The 13098-nt window shown below is 48.8% G+C and overlaps 1 protein-coding gene across 2 annotated transcripts; it reads left to right on the plus strand.

Moving 5' to 3' along the window:
* The first annotated feature begins 295 nt into the window (after nucleotides 1-295).
* Nucleotides 296-12329, plus strand: GPR153 (G protein-coupled receptor 153). Of its 2 annotated transcripts, none has more exons than XM_083375885.1 (6): nucleotides 296-397; nucleotides 4736-5277; nucleotides 5998-6427; nucleotides 6938-7127; nucleotides 7345-7529; nucleotides 7753-12329. In XM_083375885.1, exons 2-6 carry the CDS (start codon nucleotides 4922-4924, stop codon nucleotides 8554-8556), a joined length of 1965 nt encoding a protein of 654 aa, XP_083232011.1. In that variant the 5' UTR covers nucleotides 296-397; nucleotides 4736-4921; the 3' UTR covers nucleotides 8557-12329. The 2 variants fall into 2 exon arrangements, with proteins under 2 accessions (XP_083232011.1, XP_083232010.1); XM_083375884.1 differs by lacking the exon at nucleotides 296-397 and adding an exon at nucleotides 1174-1417 and having other exon boundaries at nucleotides 2157-5277.
* The last annotated feature ends 769 nt before the right edge of the window (nucleotides 12330-13098 follow it).

The raw sequence follows: 13098 nt of genomic DNA on the forward strand, positions 1-13098 counted from the left end.
AAAACAGCCCCCTCCTCTCTCTCCACCCCCCCCCCGCAGAATCCCTTTGGGAGGGGGCTCTGCCCCCTCGCTCCATCCCCCCTCCCCGCGGGTAGGTCGAACTCCACGGCCAGCCCGGCTGCGGACGATGGGAGCCGCAGTCCCGCCACCTCGCGAGCCGGCGCGCCTGCAGCAGCGGCCGAATCTCCGTCCCCCCCCGCCCCTTCCTCGAGCGGGGCGGGGCCCTCCCCCGGAGTAGGGAGGGTCTCCCGGGCGCCTCCCCCGGGCCCCCCGTCCTGCGGGGGAGGGCAGCCGAGCCGCAAGCATGCGCCGGCCCGCCCCGCAGCCGCCCAGCCCCGGCCAGGCCAGCGGCAGCGCAGGCGGCGGCGCCGGAGGGAGCCGGCCCACCTTCGCGCAGGTAGGTGAGTGCCCGCGGGCGCCTCGGCGGAGACCCTGCCCTCCCTCCCTCCCTCCCTCCCGCCGGGGATCCCCCCGCGTCATCTCCCCGCCAGGCGCTTCCTCCAGGCTCCCTGCCGGCCCCCGCCACCCCCCCCAAGGCACTCGGCGGCCGCCCCGTCCCCTCTCCTGCAAGGGGGGGCAGGGCTGGTGCCCTCCCCCGGGACCTGCCCTGATTTCGTGGCTGCAACCGAGAGAGGGGCGCGGAGGGGTCCAATCCCGCTGCGGATTCTCTTACGTAAAGCTTTGGGTCGGGGCCGGGGGGGGTCGCCTCCGCTGCACGGAAGGGGGTGTGGACGAGGCGCCCCCTCCCCTGCAGAAGGGGGGCATCCCGCCCCCTTTGAAGTCCCACCTCCGCCGGATCGCTTTGGGAGTGTCTGCCCCAATGGGGGCCGCTTGCATTTTGGGGGACACGGCGGGAGGGGGCGGGCGAGGGATGCTGGGGGGAGGGAGGTGGCGTATGGGATCCGGAGTAGCGCTTGGGGTGTGGGGGCATTGCAACAGCTGGTGGTTTAATCCAGGCAAGTGGGCGGGGGTCATTTAGCAAAGTGCTTTGGAAAATGCCAGCCTAATTTAATCTGATTCTCTGAAAGGACTCCGTGCGAGGTTTGGGGGACCCCCTAGGAGTCCCTGAGACCCTTTCAGGGGGTCCCCCCATCTCAAACCAACCCAGCTTTTAACATTTCTCCCTTTTAACGTCCAATGCGCTCAATATGGATAAAGAGACACCCCCGCATCCCACTAACCGAACCTGGATTATTTTGGAGGCTCAGAGACCCCAATTTTTCCCTCCCACCATCCCTGTTTTAGCTGCGTCGGAGGCTGGGCACTTTCTGCACTGTGGTCACAGGATCAAAATTCGGACACTTGGCGACTGACTCCTATTTATGACGGTCACAGCACCCCAGGGGGGGGGTGTGATGTCGTGTGATCCCCTTTTGTGACCTTCCAATAAGCAAAGCCAAGAGGGAAGCCAGATTCGGTAAGAAAGGTCGTTAAACGGGGCAAAACTGAACAACTATCTGGTTTAAGGAACAGCATTTTGGGGCTCACTGGTCGTAAGTCGAGGACCACCTGTATACTTCATCTTTCCTAGCCATCCATCACCCTCAGAGTTTTGGGGGCTCAATCCCGTCTTCTCCCAGGTTGTTTGAACTGCAGCACCCTAAATTTGCAGCCAGGCTCCAGGGCAGGCTGGCCTAGATAAAGAGAAATTGTGCAAAAATTAAAAATGGCTTTATTCACACTTTTTTTGCTGCGCTGAGTCTTAAAGAAACCGACCGTCTTCCCGTCGCAAATATTTGCAACAGGCTTCCAAGCTTGGAGTTGCGATCGAAGTGTGAATTCCACAGTGTGTTGTGTTTTTTCATGGGCCGGTCCTCACAACGGGCTGGTGTGGGCTGAAATGAGTCCTTTGTGACTCAGCGTGTGTGTTCAGTGAAGATTATGTCACGGCGGGGTTTATTCTGGATATATTCAGCGTTTATAGCCCAGTGCGGGAATTCGAAGCAGATTCCCAGAGGTCATCTAGTCCAACCCCTGCCGTGAGCTTTTGCGTGGTTTAAGCAGGACGTAGAGGCGAGTGTGTTGTGTGAACCCCCTTGGCAACGAGAGAGGGCCCATGGCAGCACAGCTTTGCAGGGCTTGTGCGATGAACCGAAGCAGTTCTTTTATTAAAAAGGAGACTAGTCCTCAAGCATTCTTTTTTTTTTCAAACACAGGTATTTTAAGAGCCGCTTTTGTGACCTTCTGACCATCAAAGTCAATGGGGGGAAGCCGGATTCCGTGATTCACTTAACGTGTGGCAAGAAAGGTCGTAAAATGGGGCAAAACAACTGCCTTGCTTAGCAACGGAAATTCCAGCCTCAATTGTGATCATAAGTCGAGGACTCTCTGTATTGTCGTACTTATAGTAAAAAACGCAGTCCTTTTTTTATTTTCGTTTTTTAAAGTTATTTATTTTCCCAGCTGGCGATGGGCTGCTCTTTCTCCAGCGTAACCCGCCCACATCGGAGCAATTTCATTCCCGCTGTTTTTACCCAGCTGGGCTAATAAACCATGAGGAAGATCTTCACCCGTGGCTTAAAATGGCTGTGCGGACCGAAAAAACAGAGCTTGCTTAGTTGTCGCTCCCAATTAAATCTTAAACCGACTTCCGTTGTATTTTTTTGGCACTTTTTCTCCCCACGCTGGTGAAGCTGCCGGCTTTTGAGGCTGATGCTCTACAAGGCTGCCATCCGAGAGAGAGAGAGAGAGAGAGAGAGAGAGAGAAGGGGGTAGAAATAGAGAGATGGAGAGAGAGGATAAGACAGATGAGAGAGAGGAAAGATAGGGATAGAGAGAGATGAAGAGAGGATAAATATAGACAGACAAATAGACTAGAGAGAGAGATGATAGATGGAATAGAGAGAGAGATACAACGAGAGAGAGAAGTGATAGATATGGAGAGAAAGAGGAGAAAGACAGATGATAGGGATAAGAGATGATAGATGAATAGAGAGATGGAGAGCAAGAGGAAAGATAAAAAGAGATGAGAGAGAGAGATTTAGGGAGAGGATTTGAACTGGGGGCTGGCTGCTTCCTTATAGGCCATTATTCCCAAACCAGGGATTACATCCTGGCACAGACCCCATACCAGTAAATGCAGCACAGCGCATAATGCTATTAATTATACAAAACGCAAATTAAAATTTAATCCAAATGGAAGTTAAACGTACTGCTGCTTTTATCTATTTGGAAATAAATCCTCGGACAGGGTCGCCTGGCTTTTAATTTATGGTGTGTTTTCAGCAGGTCAACCCAACAAAGTAATTATGGCTTGTTCAGGAAACTGGGATTAAAAACAACGGCCAGGATGTGCTAATGCTCTGGTTTGTTCTAGTTTAGTGTTTTTGGTTTTTGTTTAAAGAGCCACGGTTAAGGCCGAAACTGATATTTGTTTAAGGATTGAAAGCCGATTAAAAAGGAAAAAAAATAAAATAAAATGAAAGCTGCTGATGAGAACAAATTGGAAGGCTGAGATGTTTTTCCTTGTCTTTGCTTTCCAAATTGACTTTTCAAAAATGTCATTATTTTTCCCCACCAGCAAATCACTTTTTTCAGGGCTGTGTTAAACGAATGGTTGTAAACCGAGGATTGTATTGCATTCCCTAAGATTGTTCTTAAAATTCTCGTTACTGAAAAAAACGGGCCCGGAACCAGTCCTCGTGTTTATGACGTAGCGTCAAAATTAGGACGCTTGGCAACTGGTGTGAATTTACGACGGTTGCAGCGTCCCAGGGTCACGTGATCGCCATTGGCGACCATCCCACAGGGGTGGGGTGACAAGCCAAGGAGGGGAACGACTGTGTCATTTCCTTTAACGACCATATTGATTCACTTTACAACCCCAGGAGAAAAGTTTGAAAAATCAGCGGTGAATCATTTAATGGCCGCATTGCTTACTTTTCCCCCCCCCCGCTATGGTCGTAAATTGAGGACTATCTGCATGAAAAACGGGGGGGGGGGGACATTTTAAAAAGCCTAAGAAGGTTTTCTTCTGCCAAATGAAGAGAAAGAAATGGGATATTTGAGGAGGAGAACAGCTTCTATTTCTGGCAGATTCTCTCTGCAAATTCCTTGGAGAATTTGCTTTGTTGTTTTGGTTCAAGCTACAGCCTAACCCAGCCAATCAAGGAATATTCCAGGCCGATTTTTTTTTACCCCTGTTTTTGGGAAATGCACAGCTTTTATTTAAAAAAAAAGGAAAGAACAATATTTTCATTTAGCCTCAGCTAGAGCTGCGGGAAACGTGGCAGATTCAACATTAAATCAGGGGCAGGCAAGAAATATTTCTTCTGAGGTTGGACGAGATTTCTTTTTTTCCCCAGCGAAGAAGGCAAGGCAAAAATGCAGAAACAACAAATTCTTAATGAATAGGAATTTAATAAATAAAAAATAAAATGAGCTGGGTGTTTGGAAAGGGTGAGCAAAAAGGTGGATGTGCAGCTTGAAGCTCACAACATGCAAGGAAGGAGCAGTGAGAAGGGACAAGGAAAACTCAAAAGCTTCTTGGATTGTCCAGGTTTTTAACAAATTTAGTGAATAGAATAGAATAGAATAGAATAGAATAGAATAGAATAGAATAGAATAGAATAGAATAGAATAGAATAGAATAGAATAGAATATAGGAATAGAGAACAGAACAGAATAGAACAGAATGAAATGGAATAGAATAATAAAATAAAATAATAAAACAAATTGCAGTAAATATAAAATTAAATTAAAAATTAAATTAAATTTAACTGCTCTTCTCTTCCAGAAATATGGGCCACCACACGATGCCTGTCAACTCTGGCTTGTCAGTGCACAGGTGGGGGGCGCCCCCTCCTCAGACCCACCCCTGATGGCGTGGCCTCTCCGGTAGGATGCCTCCCCTGCCCGTCTTCTTCCTGGTTCGCCATCCTCGCCTGGCCTCCCCGGCTGGGCACCCACCTCGCCCTCCATCATGAGCCACGAACGCAGCCTGCACAACCACGCGGTGGCCTGGCTGGTGTGCTCTGGCCTGGCGGTGCTGGCCAACTCCTGGGGCATCCTGAGCGTCGGCGCCAAGCAGAAGAAGTGGAAGCCGCTGGAGTTCCTGCTCTGCACCCTGGCGGGCACCCACATCCTGAACATCGCCATCCCCATCACCATGTACTCGGTCATCCAGCTGCGCCAGCAGCACTCGGACTACGAGTGGAACGAGGGACTCTGCAAAGTCTTTGTCTCCACCTTCTACACCTTGACGCTGGCCACCTGCTTCTCTGTCACCTCACTCTCCTACCACCGGATGTGGATGGTACGCTGGCCCGTGAACTACAGGTAGGATCCCGGGGTGGGGGGCAGGCAGGGCCGTATGGGGGGGACGTCAGGGGAGAGAGGCTGAATGAGTAGGGCCCTGTGAGGTCCTGAGCTAAGGAATTAAGTCGATAAATTTCTCTGATGGTTCCATCTGGCCTTCAGTCCATCATCTGTCCATCCATTGGTCCATGATCTGTATGTTCACTCATGCACCCGTTCATCTGTCCATTGTTCCATCCATTTATCCATCCGTCCGTTCATCTATTGCTCCATCCATCTGTCCCTCTATTCATCCATTTTGTTCATCTATCTGTCCATCCATCCAGAATACAGAATAAGTTTTAGACCTTGTAGGTCTCCTGGTCTGACCCCCTGCTCAAGGCAGGAGACCCTACTATACCATTCCTGACAAGGGATTGTCCAGTCTCTTCTTTAAAACTTTTCTCCTTATTTCTAGGCTGAATTTCTCCTTGATCTGTTATTCCTTGTCTGGCCTTCAAGTGCTTTGGGAAATAGGTTAACCCCCTCCTCTTCTTTGGGGCAGCCCCTCAAATATCGGAAGACGGCTATCATGTCCCCCCTGGTCCTTCCCTTCGCTAGACTAGCCACGCCCAGTTCATTCGTTTTTCCCTCCCTCCGTCCATCTGTCAATACATCTGCTCGTCCATCTGAGCTTGGAGATTCTGGTTTGAGGGATAAGGATAATTTTTTTTTGGGGGGGGGTCTTTTCCATTGCTGCAGATTGAGCAATACCAAGAAGCAGGCGGTCCACACAGTGATGGGTATCTGGATGGTCTCCTTCATTCTCTCCACGCTGCCCGCCGTGGGCTGGCACGACACCACCGAGAGGTTCTACGCCAGCGACTGCCGCTTCATTGTCACGGAGATCGGCCTGGGCTTCGGGGTCTGCTTCCTGCTGCTCATCAGCGGCAGCGTGGCGATGGGGGTGGTCTGCGTGGCCATTGCCCTCTTCCAGACTTTCTCCCTCCAAGCGGGCAAGAACCTGGACAAGAACAAGTTCAACGTGCCCACCATCGTGGTGGAGGATGCCCAGGGCAAGCGCCGCTCCTCCATCGATGGATCGGAGCCCGTCAAGACCTCCTTGCAGATCACCTACTTGATCGCCGGCATCGTGTTCCTCTACGATTTCCTGATGGGATTCCCTGTCTTGGTAAAACGGGCGGCAGAAGCAGGAGGGGGGTGGATGCTGACAGCAGTCTAACGTGGGGTGGGGGTGGGGGGGTATTTGTGCCCCAAGCAGAGAGTTTGCAGAAAAACACTGGCAAGACACAGATGATAGAGATGGAGAGAGATGGACCGATGATAGATAGATAGATAGATAGATAGATAGATAGATGATAGATAGATAAACTTATAGCTTCCTTATTGATTAGAATTGATTCAAATGCAGTTGATTGAGGAATCAAAGCCTGCTGGATGTCCTTGGGCCAGTTACTCTCTCCGCCCAGCCCACCTGGCAGGCTGTTGTTGTGTGTAGAAGAGGAGTACTAGTTATATTTACCACCTTGAAGTGTTTATAGAAATAATGGAAGGAAGGAAATAGAAGGGGAAGGGAAGGAGGGAGAAAGGAAATAAGAATTGATCATTTACACACAATTTCAGCCTGTCTTATTTATTAGAATTGATTTGCTTCCCATGGTGCCGCTTCTCTCCTTTCCAGGTGGTGAGTTTTGCCAGCCTGAAGTCGGATGTGGCCTACGACTGGATGGTGCTTTGCGTCGTCTGGTGCTCCGTGGCCCAGTCCCTTCTCCTCCCACTGTTCCTGTGGGCCTGTGACCGCTACCGGGCCGATGTCCGCTCGGTCTGGGAGAAGTGTGTGGCCATCATGTCCAACGATGACAGTGGGGAAGGTGAGCACGCTGGATGTGGTGGTGTACCTCGAGTCCAGGTGGCGTACCTCAGATACGCCTCCGTATGGCTGCATAATGGGTGGAAAAAAAGAGATGGCGGAAGAATTCTACTTTCAGACTTGCAAAGTTCTTGTAGTGAGAACCAGGAAGATATGGCAAAGACTCACTGAATCTCCCGTTTATATCTCCTGTCCTCCCTGTCTACCTGGGACCAAAGAGACGAGTTTGGAGCGGCCGATTCCCACAGATGCAATGTGCTCACAACTCTACCCGGACAGCATCTCCAGGGATGTCCTCACAGTGGACCAGATCGCCAACTACGATCTGTCAGCGCTGGAGAGGGGGATTCCACAGGTCTACGCCACGAAGCCTGTCCCGGAGGACAAAATGCAGTATCTCCAGGTGAGCAGGTTTGGTTGGGCTTGACAAGGGTAAGAGGATGCCGCCAAGGTTTGACTTTCTCATTTCTGTTGTGTGTTTTTAGCCATTAGGTCCTTCTTCCCTGTTTTTTTTTCTAGTTTGTATTTTTTCCCCCAATTTCCACAAAGCTTCCATAAAAGGTGTAATCTTTTAAATTTTAAAAAGGTTAAATGGAACGATCTTCCCGTCCTCTGCTGCTCTGCAGGTTCCTCCGACTCGGCGTTTCTCGCACGACGAAATTGAGATTTGGACCACCAGCCAGATTTCGGCCTACTTTCAGCACTGGGTGGCGGGGGAGGACATCACTGCGGAACTGGCGAGCCTGCTCCTCCCTCAGCCTCGATACGACCGGCGGAGGAGCAGCGTCCTTTCCTACCAAGAAGAACGGCGCCCGCACCGAAAGCGCAGGAAGTCCACGGAGAGCACGTTATCCCTCAAGCCGTTCTCGTGCGAAGACGTCCACCGGGCGGGAGGGTACAAGTGCTTTAGCAAAGAGAATGTGATGGATTTCATGGATGGCCCCAGCACCCTTACTACCCCAAGGAGACCACCGGTGCGCTCGGCCTCTGTCTCTCTCTTGCCAGATGCCTTCCCGCGCTGTTCGACCGCTGCGGTTCTCCGAGACTTCCCCTTGACCACTTTCGAACGAGAACCCCAAGTTCTGCGAAGCATCTCAGTCCAGGGACGAGGAAGTTCCCTGATGGTGCCAGTCCCTCTCCCAGCCCAGCAGGACGCTCAGATCCTCTTTCCCAAAGGGAGCTTGGACCTGCCTTGCCACGAACAGATTCACGTGGAACTTTGCGAGAGTCCCGGCACGGAGGGTTGTCCGATGGTCAGGAGTTGCTCCAAGACGGAATGTTTCCGGACAGGTCTGAGTCCTTCCTGGAGAGGCCAAGACGATCTTCGGAAAAACGGAAGCAAAGGGAGCACAAGCAGTTTCTTGAGTTCACCTTCGGCCTCCTCCGGATACGTCACATTCCACTCGGATTCAATCAGCTCAGCCTCATAAACACCGGATTAGCAGGAATCATTTCGTACGAGGATCTTCCAGAGGGTCTAGGACAATTCGCCACAACCATCTCAACACGGGGCGACCAGTTGTGGCCAAGTTGTTGCAGGACAACTCGCTGTGGCCAACTCACCGCAGGACAATTCAAGGGTGTATTAATCATTTCGTTCAATTACTTTTATTATCGGTGACTATGTTTCCGTCTACATTATTCTAACCATTTTACTTCTGGATTGACTTTCTTTATTATTATTGGCCACGGTTCCAGCGAAGTTAACTTTTATATTTGTTGAATTGTCCCGTGGCGAGTTGGCCAGGGTGAGTTGTCCCATGCAGCTTCCAGATTTGTCTCTTGCGCGACAGGATTCCCTCCTGGTTGCGGTCTGGATTTGGTAACAGGAACTGGACAAAGCACCAAAGAACCATTATCTCGTCTCTCGTCCTGGTCATAAAAAGCAGGTGGGAGACGTTGAGCAGGACGCTTCCGAGAGCAGCCTTGTAAGAAAAGCACTTCAAATCCAGACGGGTTATATCTCAGCTCGGGGTACGTTCTCCTCTCTTCCTTTTTTACTTCAAGAACCCACACAGCTAGTCTGACCTTTTGGTGTGGTTCGTTTTTCTAATCATCTCACATCCTCTCAAAAGAACTTTTTAGGTAGCTATTCGTTGTGCATGTCTTTGGACACCGATCCTTCTGTCTCGGAGCCCGCACAGCCTTCGGAGGGAGCTGTTGCCAAAAAGGGAGAGCCGATGTTCCCTTTAAAGAACACGCCCCAAATTTCCCAGTCCTTGTTCTACATTCCAAGAGATTCCCACTTTCAAGCAGTGAGGTGGTGGGTGAGACCCGCGTGTAGTCCGTCATTCCAGAATTGCGTCGCATGTGGTCTGTTATTCCAGAATAGCCTCACGTGCACGTGGTCTGTTATTCCAGAATATTGTTGCTTGTATGTCATCCATTATTCCGGAATAGCGTCGCATGCGTGTGATCCGTTATTCCAGACTAGTGGTGCATGCATTTGGTCTCATATTGTGGAATTGTGTAGCATATGTCTGTTATTCCGGAATAGTGTCACACACATGTGGTCCATTATTCTGGAATAATGTTGCATGCATGTGGTCTGTTATTCCAGAATAGTGTCGCATGCATGTGGTCTATTATTCTGAAATAGCGTTGATGTAGGGAGTGAGACAAAGTGTGATTGTTTGCAAACAAGACTAAGGGTTCCTCTCCTATCATAAGACAACGGGAGAGAAGTTTGATCCAGGAAACATCCCTTTGGGTTCGTTCCCCCTAAGCAGCAAATCTCAGCCTCCTACCTTCTGTTCAGTGCCAAACCTCGCCCCACATCCTGCGCAGAGCCACAGCCCCATAACCTCCTGAGGCTGCTCTACAAGATGCAGAAATGGGCGAGGAGGAGAAAGGTTGTGCTAAAAATGGCAGCTTTCCCTTTGCAGCAATACAAGAAACAGTGCAGACCCTGCAAGAGGGGTTACCCTGACCCATAACCAGTGGGGTTGCTGCCCTGTAATGAGGCGTGTGTGGGGAGAATGCATGGATCACAGCTGATCCAGCTTTGGGGGGAACTTTTTAGGGGGCTGTTAAGGCTCCTTGCCAATAGGGGGACACAAAATTCACTTTTCCTCCTGTGTCGCGGCAGTGTTCTTCCCAGTCTCGCGCCCGCCCTGCACCTTTCTTCTCAAGGGTTCCCGCACTGGGGCATGCAGAAAACCCCACCCCCACCCCAGATGTTTCACATCTGGTCAGTTCAGCGCAGGCCAAGGGATGGACTTTTCTGTCCAAATCCAGGTAGGTATTTGCATGTTTTTTGGTTGAAAATAAACGGGATGGGGAGAAAATTAGCGCCTGGAGAGAAAGGGAGCAACAGTTGCCAACATTGTACGAGACCTATGCCTTTTAATTTCATTTTTATGCTTTCCTGAATTAAGGGACCACCTGCCCCCAAATGTCCATTTTTGGTCCAAAGAAAAATTATCCTAAGGATGAAAGTGATTCACTTAGCCACGGTGACAAGAAGGGTTGTAAAATGTAGCAAAACTCAGTAAGTCTTTCAGCCACAGAAATTTTAGACTCAAATTGTGGCCATAAGTATACCTGCATAGTATACTATCTAGTATATTATACAGACAGTAAATTCATTTTGTATGCTTTGGTAGAAGAAACAAAAGACAGGGTGGCGGGTTCAAATGAAGAAATCATGGGTAGTGGGGGGAAAAAAACAAGGAATGCCTTGAAGATGCATGATAAAAGGGCCCATCTACCAAAGCAGGGACATCACAGTCCATGTGTCGCTCTTCTACACCAGTATTTTTCTATCTCGGCCGCTTTAAGACAAATGGACTACAACTTCCAGAATTTCACACCACTTACAATTCTGGGAATTGAAGTTTGCACATCTTAGAATTCTGGGAATTGAAGTGTGCACCGCTTAGAATTATGGGAGTCGAAGCCCGTATTGCTTAGAATTATGGGAGTTGACGTTCGCATCACTTAGAATTATGGGAGTCGAAGTCTGCACCGCTTAGAATTCTGGGGGTTGAAGTCTGCACCGCTTAGAATTATGGGAGTCGAAGTCCACCCATCTTAAAGAGGCCGAGATTGAAAAACAGTGCTCTAATTCTTCATTCCCCATTTCAACTGCCATGCATTCTTTTGCACACTCGGAAAAAAGGGGGTACAGTGACCCCGTGTGCCCCTCTTACTTCCTCTCTCTCTGGTTGGGAGCACACAACTTTTCTGGAAATTTAACCGTGCAATTCACAACAAGTGCCCTCGTCAACTCTTCAGGGACACTTCGCTATTTTGGACAAGAAGCAATCCAATTTTAAAAACAAATTGTGCTGAGGTTGAGGTGCCCTTGGGAAGACCCCAAAAAGCCAGTTTACACATGGTAAAACCAAAACAATATTTTTTGGTTCCTGGGCTCGGACACCCCAAAAGCGAGTGGGAATTTACAAAACAAAAAATGTAAATGAAGGCAATAAGAATTTTTTTTCTATTCCAAAAACACATTTTTACCTTAAAGTGGGTATCCCGTCCGTCCCAAATTTAGAGAAATTGTGCCGTTGTTCTTGGCTTTAAAAACAAAAGAAAACAAGAAGTTAAAAATTAATTTTTCAAAACTTTCACGGCAGCTGCCCTCCACACCGATGGCTTCCATGCCCTCCATCTCAAATCTCACACCCCCCCTGCAAAAAAAATAATATCGTGCCTTTTAAAAGGGTTTCCCACAGGTCATCCAAACAGCCAGAGGTTTTGGAGTTCTTTTACAGAGGAGGAGGGTGGGATATTGGGGGGGTCTGTTGAACCCTTTGTTGTACTGTATCTTTTTAACTCTTTTTGGGGACATAAGGCAATATGTTTATTTTTTCCAAATGCCATAGCTGAGAAACGGGATTTGTGACATTTCTGAACTTTTGGAAGTATTTTAATTTTTTTTTCTGCGACCTCCAACTTTTAGGGTGATACTTTGTACCCCGTTTTTCCTGTCTGGTATCTAAGTGGGTGTTGCTCGATCTTCGATATAACCCCGTTCTCCCTAAACAGTTTTTCTGGGGGTGCAATATATGTATATATATATATATTTCTAGAACACGTCCCTGCGGATTTTGTCTTCAACCAGAACAAGTTTTCTTCACAGCGGTTTTTTGTTCACAAACTGTTTGTAGCCTGCTCTCTTTCTCTCTTTTTTAAGTTTTTGGACCTCTTGAAAATTTCTTCCTGTAAAAAGTTAAATTAAAAATTAAAAAGAAAAGCCTCTGTCACTCGTTTTCTTGGGGGTAATTTTAATTCAAACTTTTCATTGAGTGCAGAGTTTGTTAACTTTGGTGACTGTAAAATATGTGGATTTCAAGTCCCAGTATTCCCTGATGATCATACATGCCTTTTGATGTCTATCCCTATTGTACGCCTGCAATCTCTCTGCTCTAGGGAGTGGGAAAATAAACATATGCCTAGCTGGGGGATTCTGGGAGTTGAAATCCACCCATCTTAAAGATGCCAAGGTTGAAAGACTCAGCTCTAAATGTTGACTGTCACCCTGAAGGAAGGCAAGCAACTAGGCAGAGACACATCTGACAATTTTGGGGGTCGCAGTGCCATATAGTGGTCACAGCAGTGCAGAGCTCCAACTCAAGGGTAGTTTGTACACCCATCGCCAATTTATAAAATAAAATTAGCTTGGAAATATTTTTTCTTTTTCTTTGGACACCTTCATAGCCCTGAATCCCCCCCCCCAAAAAAAATATCTCTGCTTCTCAGCGCAATCTACCTGATTGTTCATCACACATGAAAACTGATCTACTTCTGCTCAGGCTTGATATTAAAATGTTACTGTTTCTTGAGGACAAATTGGATTGCAGATCTATTGGGGGGGGGGTCTATTCAACGATGGTTTGTGCAGAAACAAGCCAAGATCTAGATGGCTTGCTCTAAGAAACACCCTGGGATATAAGGCTAAGATAAGCAAGCCCGCTTATCCATGGTGGTTTGGTTCACCCACACAACTATTCTCGGATTGTGCA

The sequence above is a fragment of the Vipera ursinii genome (genome assembly GCF_947247035.1).
Source record: "Vipera ursinii genome assembly, chromosome: 17".
NCBI lineage: Eukaryota > Metazoa > Chordata > Lepidosauria > Squamata > Viperidae > Vipera > Vipera ursinii.